General features: G+C 48.6%; 1 protein-coding gene across 1 annotated transcript in view; it reads right to left on the bottom strand.

Annotated features, from left to right (window-relative positions):
• Positions 1-6,970: 6,970 nt before the first annotated feature.
• GYPC (glycophorin C (Gerbich blood group)) overlaps positions 6,971-9,069 on the bottom strand; it is a 21,182-nt gene continuing 19,083 nt past the window's right edge. The window contains exon 9 of the mRNA XM_011980505.1: positions 6,971-7,700. Within this exon, the coding sequence (XP_011835895.1) occupies positions 7,504-7,700 (197 nt within the window). The 3' untranslated portion in view covers positions 6,971-7,503. The remainder of the gene's footprint in view (positions 7,701-9,069) is intronic.

The raw sequence follows: 9,069 nt of genomic DNA, 5'->3' as shown, positions 1-9,069 counted from the left end.
ATGAGAAAGTGGGACACAAGTCCCATAGTGGATTTTGTGACCTTGTCTGAAACCCTCCTGGGTATTTTGCCTGACTTCTAGCACAGCCTTTTTCTTGGTCTCATGTTCTCGCGTGGGCGCAGGATGGCATTCCGAACCGAGAAGGGTGTCAAAGCTGAGCTGGGGAAGAGTAGTGAGCTTGGAATCATCTACGTTTTCTTCCCTCCTGTGTCCCTCCCACCACACACTCCACACACATGCCTCGGCATCCCTTTCTGCTCTCCTATCTCCAGATGAAGAGGGGAGGTGGTGGACCTTCTCACTATTCTCCCTGCTTCCTCTCCGCTGGAGGGACGTACTTGGCAGAGAGCTTTCTAATACTCATCCCAAAGAAGAAAACTTGCAGGGTAGAATTTCTGACTCAGGTCAAAAGCCTGGGTGGAATAGCCTTCCCCTGGCCTCCCAGAGGCATAGAGGCCAGGCCTCATGGGGTAGCCCTTCTGAATCCTTTGCTTTCCTTTTCTCTCTGGGATCCTAGTTAGGTATCTTTTGTTGTGGAGGAGCTGCAGATGTGTCTCTGTGATACTTAAAAACTTGGTTTATTCCGTAGAGATTTTAGTTACAAAGGCAGATGGACGGTCTTCATCCACCAACCGAACAGGTCTGGTTTGATCTTTCACTCTAGGGGCTATTGTATTCTGTACACAAGGTGTTTCATAACCAATTCAGGGTCATATCGATTCACAATTGTGTTAAAAGAGGATTTTGGTGCTCACTTAGGCAGCACATATACTAAAATTGGAATGATACAGAGAAGATTAGCATGGCCCCTGTCCACGGATAACATGCGCATTCATGAAGCGTTCCATATTTTTATAAAAAAGAAAAAAAAAGAGGATTTTGTCTCCATCCTGAGAGATCTCTCATAAGGTGCTTTTCCCTGTTCGGGCCTCAGTAATTTCTAGGCTGTCTTCGTCCCCAGAGTACAACTTCTAATTCCTCTCAACATTGGATGCAACGTGATTTGCAATTCTGACCATATCTCCTCCCACTTTCCTCGTGTAAAGGGCTCTTACCACCTTCAGTTACAGCACAGTGGCCAGCCCCCTCATTACCTGGTTCTTTACGGTCTCTAGGTCTGGAGTCATCCTCGGTGACTTCCATACGTGCCTGAAGCTACAGGAAGAACTGCATACTTGCAGGTTCCAATATCACCTCGATTTCTCTGCATTTGTCATCTGCTCACCTAGATAGCTCCTTCAAAACCCGTCTCAGAATTCTCCCTCCAACAATCCTCCCCTGACTTCTTCTCAGTCCATTTGGTCCTCCATGATGGACCCCTTGCAGCTTGAACTATTTTAACACATCTCTTATTGCAGCCAGTGTCCTCCAGGGAGCCAGCAAGGCCTTGCTCAGCTCCAAGTCTCTGGCATTGCACCTCCTGTAGTGTCAATGCAGAGAACGTTTGTGTCCTGAATGAAAGAATTAGCGGTGTTATCTCTGCCTGGGAGCTGAGGTCTGGATGTCTACCATCCTTTCACCGTAACACCTCCATTTGTTACCTTAAGAAGACAATGTCCATGTACTGTAGCTATGAACGAGATGGTCCTTCCCGGGCCAGGCGCGGTGGCTCATGCCTGTAATCCCAGCACTTTGGGAGGCCGAGATGGGCAAATCACCTGAGGTCAGGAGTTCAAGGCCAGCCTGGCCAACATGGTGAAACCCCTTCTCTACTAAAAATACAAAAAAATTAGCTGGGCGTGGTGGTGGGTGCCTGTAATCCCAGCTACTTGGGAAGCTGAGGCAGGAGAATTGCTTGAATCTGGGAGGCAGAGGTTGCCGTGAACCGAGGTTGCATCATTGCACTCCAGCCTGGGCAATGAGAGCAAAACTCCATCTCAAAAGAAAAAAAAAAAAGGTCCTTCCCTAGAGAAAGGAGTGACCTGACTGACTTAGGGCATCTCAGTAAGCCCACAGGATGCTTTATCTTGAGAGAGCTGTATATAGAACTTGTTTCTAAGTACTTTTTGAGAGAGAAAAAATGATAATAATTTCAGCTACTTAAAAAATAAAAGGTGGCTAATGTAATGTATTTGGTTCTAAAACGACTAGGAGATCTGCATATCTTAACATCAGCTTTGGAGGTCTATAATGTTGGCAAGAGACCTCTTGATTACAGGATGATCTTAGAATAGAGGCTGGCGAACTCCACCCAACCTTCTTGCCAGGGCTCTGGATTTATGGATCCACCCATGAACCAAGACATTCTCGCAGCTGTATGTCTCTATGTGTTCCTGTCATAGCAAACCAATAAAAAAGACAAGCCTGCAGTGAGATCTCTCATACACTGGCCAGAGGATGGAGAAGAAAAGTTTTCTACTTTTTTTTTTTGAGACGGAGTCTCGCTCTGTCACCCAGGCTGGAGTGCGGTGGCACAATCTCGACTCACTATGAGCCCTGTTATTTAGCGCATTGCGTTGTTCATTCAACATGTATTTATTGAGTACTCACAGGTACCAGGCATGATGTTAGGCAGTGCCTACCTTGTTGGGAGACAATTCTCCAAGGGTCTCTTGCATTTTTCACATCCTGAGTGAGGCAGGAACTGCACTGTGTTCTTGACTACATTTTCCAGACTGTTTGTGTGTTAAACAGACTTGGAAGACCAAGTAGTAGCTCCATCCAGTGCAAAAGGCAGGCATTTTACTGCCCATTATGAGATTCTCATTTTCTTGGTTCAAGGTTTCTCTTCTGGAACTCAACCCACCATATGGATAAACGTCCTATGTAACTTGGAGATGTAACTTGGAGATGAGGAGATGTCATTCAAATATGCTGATGTCATACTGCTTGCTGGGCTGTACGTGCCTTTGTCTCTGACCCAGGAATCTCATCTATGTCAGCATCTATGAAACTGGTGTAGGCCAAATTGCTCACTTAAAAGCAGGGCAAAACCTCAGACCCTTCACAGTTCTTGGCAAGCTTATATCCTCATTTAAATTACTATTCAAAACATGAAAATGCAAATATTTTGGCCATGATGTTACTGGTAAGGATCCTGGAGCACGGAAAATTAAGTAACTCTTCCTAGGTCACACAGAGCTAGTTAAGTGTCTGAGATAAGATTTTTGTCCAAGTCTGTCCAATTCCAGAGCCACTCTCTTTTCATAACATCGTGCTGACATGCTAAATTGCAAACATTAAAATGCCTGTAGTTCCACTTGTGGCACTGGGCCAGTTAAAATCCTGTTGGCCCCTAAATCATTCCCGTTGCTACGATGATAAAAATATTTAGGTAAGGAATGAAAACAATTGAGCAGCTTCTCTCCAGGGGGGACAAAAAGATAAAATCATGAAGGGGAGTTCCTCCCATTAAAAAAGAAGAGAAAATTCTCTTTAATATTTACGTAACAGTTGGCTCAAAGCCTTGACCTCCTACTGCCTCTTCTGGGGAATGGATGAGATCCATCTCTCTCCAGGCAGGATGGGCCGAGTCATGTGAAACTCAGACTAAACAATGGGGCAGCTGGAGCAGCGAGTGAGCCCCAGGGTGGGGAGGCCTCCAGCTCCTCGGGCAGGGTCTGAGCCTTGCTAGACCTTTTGAAGCCCCTTTGTGAATTTCCATGGTGCATTTTTATCTTTTGTCTTGTTTAATTTGATCATTATCTTATCCGTATGATAGAGACTGACCTATTCCTTCAGTGACTCTTTATTACCTATGCAACAGAATCCAAATTTCTTAGCTTGGGACCAAAGCCGCTCTATGGTCAAGCCCTTATATACTGTGTAACTGGCCCAAGCCTCCCTTCCTCTCTAAAGCCTTTCCTGAGTCCATCTCACTCGCAAGATGGAACTGATCTCTAATCTCCTTAGTGTTTTAAATTGATTTGTATCACTACTCTCTCAGCATCCATAATACTTTAGGGCTTATATACATTTACATGTTTATCTTCTCCCCTAAGCCATGGACCCCTGAAGGCAGAGGCTGCTATATTCAGCTGTGTAATTCCAAAACTTACATGGTACCTAATAAATGTTTGTGGATTACAGCAGTATACTCAGACACACACACATATGTATTACCTATCTGTCTCTGGATCTGAAATTTAATCACTAAATACTCTTAGTTTGGGAACGAGCACTTTGAAGAAGCACAAATCATCTAAGAAAGGTTGGTAGGGAAGCTTTGGCTTGATGTAATCTAGATGGTCACTTTCCTTTTCATAAGAGTGGCCTGGGTGCAAGTGTCCTGGGTGCTGGAAGTGTGGATGAGTAGTGACCGGGCTGGCAGCACTTGCTATCTCTATAAGCTAATCGTCCCACCAAAAGCAGGCTCCACTGCATCATCTCTCCCCAGCACGAGGAGTGACCTCTCAACCAGGCCAGCTCTGACTGGGGATGGGGATGCTGGCAGAGGTGCCTAGGCCATCACTGTTCAGGGCCACTGGGTGGCAGAGACCTGGCTGAGGATTCTCTGATCCCAGCACTGGTAAGTCATGCCAGCGTCCATGAGTATTGATGCCACCTGCTCTGCTCCCTGGGGAGCTCCTGCTGACTCATCTCAACCTGCTGAAGGGAGGCCAGACAGGCCTGGGTTAAATGGTTCCTCTGCCATTAGCAGCTGTGAGACCTCCAGCAAAGCTCACTGACCCTTCTGAGCCTCAATTTCTACAGATCTAAAGGGAGGATAAGGATATCCACTTGCCAGGATTATTTCGAGGATTAAAGGAGGCTTATGTGCAAAGAAGCTGGGATTTTCTACAGACAGAGCTCTGTGCCTTTCCCTCTTCTTCCAGCCCTTCTCTGCCCCATCCCCTCTCTTCCTTTCCTCTCCTCTTTCTTCCTTCTTAACGGTTTTTTTGACTCTTTGGTATGTGCAAATTTGTGCGTTATTTACCACAACCAACATCGGTTGCAGGCATGCTGCAGAATGACTTAGTGCATTGCTGGAGGAAGGATCAAAGATTTAAAAACCTGGTCCCTAATCTAAGAGAGCATTATTAATTGCCCACCAGTGTCCACTGGTGTGCACTCTCTCTGTGTGTGTGTGCATGATCTCTTGAAGTTGTCCTGCTCTCTGGTGTGGCCGTCTGGCCTCTGCAGTTAGCCTGTGACAGCTCCCTCCTTGTGGCATCCGAGCTAGGCCACCTGGGACAACCCAGCTCTGCAACTTCCGTGTCATCACTACTGCTGCTGAGCCTGATTCTGGCTGGGTCTGGGGACCCAGTGGACTGGGAATAGACTGTGTTTCAATTGTTTTCCAGGACACTGTGCAGGCAAAAGAGTGAGGATAAAAGGAGGTGAGGAAGGGGAGGTGAGTGGCCAGAGAGTCAAGCTTAGTATAGACAGCTCCTGGGTCCAGTGAGGGAGAAAGGAATGAGTTACCGTCATCCTTCCCCCACATAGGCACCTGCTGTCTAGGAGGCCTGGAGAGCCCCGGGTTCATCCTCTTCTGGAGACTTTTCACCCCAATGCATGTCTATGTGTAGGTTCTGGTGCCTCCTCTGTGCTCCCCGGACAGTGATCTGTGCTCCCAAACCTGGAAGATATGGGTGCTCAAAAACCGGAAATGGCATTGCCACAGGAAGGGATGTTAGAATCGTTTACCTGAGTGTTTCCAAAATGTGCTCCGAGGACCAATTGGTCCATGAGCTCCTAGCAGGTATCCTGTGGGCAAATGGGGTCTTTGGGTCAACACGCCCGGGAAAGGTTGTGTGCACTGCTCCCCTCCCACCAGAGCCAGCATCCACACTGGGCCAGTGAAGACGCTGAGGAACCTGCACTGCTTTCACTTTGCACGATACATCGTCTTCTAAACTGAGTTGCGCATATTTGTTGGGATTGTTTATTGCCATCTTTGCCACGCTGCTGTTCTGAAGATCAGTGTTGGCCATGCAGATACAGTCAAGCCCTTTGTTTCGTAGATGAAGGCCTGCGAGCTTGGGTGACCAGGGAAAGTTCTCACTTTTGGACCAGGCTTCTGCCGTCGCTGCTTCTGTGAGCTCCCAGCTCATCTCCCCCACCACGGCCCCAGGACTGCCAGCTCCTCTGGCAGGTGGACCTCCCACTGAGCTCGCATCCCCATAATCCTCCCAGAGAGATCTTTGGGACCTTGCTGCCAACCCCTAGGTGGAGATGGTGCAGCCTCAAGAAGCCGCAGCCCCAGGGAGTACCTAGGTGACCCCAGCACCTGGCGTGCAGTCTTTAACCTCACAGCTGCTGGTCCTTGGAGTGACAGCTGAGCTGTTGGGAATCTTGGAAAAACTCGCCTGGAAGGGGTTGGTTAACCAGTTCATCTCTTTCTGTTACTCTGTTATTTTGAATTATGGCTACTCCTTAGGAAGTGTGCAGAAGTAGTGCAACGTGGAATGTTTGTTTACCGCTGCACGCAGTTGTTGACGCTGGAAGATAGGGAGGTCTGAGCACTTGACCCTCAACGCTTGGAGTCAAGCACAACAGAGGTGCCATTATCAGCAACATTTCCACATAAGGGAGGAGAACACGGAGGCCAGAGGGGTCAACCAAGTTGTTCAAGGTCCTGGGACCAGGAAAGGGGAGCTGGGACCCAAAGCCAGGGAGTAGAGCTGTGCACCATGGGGGTATCATAGTCACTGTGACTGGAAGGACGAGATTCACTCATATTTTTGGATCAGGTCCATTTGTTCTAATACTGCACCTTGGAAAATCAACACTTCAGCCGGTGCCCTGGCTGCTGGGACAGGCTATTTCTAGAGGGACATTTCACCCTTCCTTTTGTTTCATGCAGCTGGTGCTCCTGTAGGGAAAGGAAAGCTGCTCACTGTCCTTCCTCCCTTGGCAGGCTTGGGAGCCGCCTGTACTGGCTGTGCTCTCTGAGAACTGGCCCGGACAGGAGCCAGAAACGAACTGTCCAGGCCCCGTCAGAGAACATAACATTGCACAGGTGAAAAGCAAGCCCTGGGTGGCGTTTATCTTTCCCCAGACAACTACAGTAATACTGTTGGACTCTGAATGCTCGGTTACATTTCAAATTTATTTCCAATCGTTTTGAGCTGGATCAATGGGAGACAAAGGTACCTTTTAGCTCCGGCACCTGCTGTTCCCCCCAAATGTCAAGGACTGACATTTGATGCCATTATCCCCAGTCAGCACACAGATGACTTATTTCCTTGCTTCCCCAGCCCCCGGGTACCCCGGCACCCCCTCTCCCTCAACAAGGACTTTCTTGCCAGTGAGCTGATACCGTCCTGCACTACCCAGGGGGCCCCGTGTGCCCAGATTTTCTCCCACCTCCGCGAAGCAAAAGGTGACCTCTGGGGTGGCCACCGCCTCCCTGGGTCCCTGGGAGAGGCCTCTTGCAGCGCGAGTCCTCCTCCGTTCCTCCCTGGGCAGGTACCTAGTGTTTTCAGGTGCCTATCTCGGGAAGGAGCAAGTGCTGTCTCTCTTTCCGCCTGGTGGTATCAGTAGGGGTGCTGCTGGGCGATGGGGTATGTTTTTCCCGATGGAGCTGGAGGAGGCATTCAGGGAAGTGAAGTCTGTTGTCCCTCAAATAAAGTACTCCTTTCTGCTATTGTCACCAGCATCTTGGAGGGCAGGGTCGCCCTGCAGGGCTGCATCTGCACTCTCAGCAAACTCCGTGCCCTTGGCCTCATTGGTGTGGTACGTGCCCTTGTGCCGGTACATGTAGTGCAGCAAGACGAAGAGGAGGCAGACTAGGACGATGACCACAACAGCAATCACGACTGCAGGTGGGAAGAGGTGCAAGGGTCAGTCTGAGGCAGAGGCCCTGGGATCTGGGATGGGGGTCAAGACCCACAGGGGTTGTGTGAGGACAGATATGCTGCCACAACCAAAACAGGTGCTCCTTGATTTATGATGGGGGCCAGGTTCCTGTAAGCCCATAATAAGTTAAAAATACTGTAAACGAAAATTACATTTAATACTCCAAACCTACTGAGCATCAAAGCCTGGCCTAGCCTACCTTAAGCAGACTCAGAACACTTACATTAATCTAAAGTTGTGCAAAATCATCTGACCCATATTTTATAATGTAGTGCATCATACTATGTATTGCCAGCCTGGGAAATGGTCTAAGTTCAAAATTCAAAGTATGGTTCCTACTGAATGCATTTGCGTTCATGACACTGCAAACTCAAGAACTCATAAGTTGAACGATTGTACATCGGAGACAACTGTGCCAACGCCAGACAGGCCAGTTCATTCCTTCCCCATGCTTCACCAGCCTGTTGTGTGCTGGCCCTGTAACCTGTGCCTTCCTAAAATGATCCTCCTCTCCCCTTCTCTCGTCTCCTTCCTTCTCTCCCTCCTCTTTTTCTTCCCCACAATTCTGCTACTAAGCATTCTGCAGACAGTCTAGAATCATACCCCAGGACTGAACTTTGTTTGGATATTTTTAATTATAAAACCAGGAAAGTCCCAGAAAACAGGGCAGAGCTGGTTGCTCTATGTACACTATACAGGGGGAAAAAAGATGAGGCTATTAACTGTGCTTGGGACAGGTTGTGTGGTTTGTGTTTTTCAATGGCCTGATGGCTGCTCCTCACCCTACCCTGCTCCCATTCCCTCCTGGGGAGTGAGGACTGCAGAGAACCTGCAGGAGGAGCAGGACTTGGCCACACAAAGGACTGAAGTGGGAGAGGGTAATGCAGAGGATGGCAAGGTGCTGGCTATGTGTGGGTGGGGGAGCAGTCACCCCTCACTTCTGCTGGGACTCCAGAGGGATGGGGAAGTACAGTATGAGGTGACTGAGGAGGGGTCAGATCACTCAGGGCCTTGAGAGTGATAGAGCAGCAGTCTCATGGGGCAGGGCTGTTTTGAGTTTGGGCATTTACTTTGAAGCTGCAGAACAGGTCTCTGACTTTTCTTAGAATGCAGGTTTATTTGGAGGCCTTGGGGAGGGACTGCTGAAGAACATGGAAAGTCTGAAACTGCTCCCAAGTCCCACCTTTATAGAACAATTTCCTAAACTTCCTACTGCCTTCAGGGGAACACTTGTGTCTGCATAATGTTAATAATACCATCTAATTAGCCGGGTGTGGTGGTGGGCACCTGTAGTCCCAGCTACTCAGGAGGCTGAGGCAGGAGAATGGC

Source organism: Mandrillus leucophaeus, unplaced genomic scaffold (genome assembly GCF_000951045.1).
Source record: "Mandrillus leucophaeus isolate KB7577 unplaced genomic scaffold, Mleu.le_1.0 Scaffold213, whole genome shotgun sequence".
Taxonomy (NCBI): Eukaryota; Metazoa; Chordata; class Mammalia; order Primates; family Cercopithecidae; genus Mandrillus; species Mandrillus leucophaeus.
Note: the sequence above shows the minus strand (reverse complement) of the source record. Positions and strands in the feature narration are given on the sequence as shown.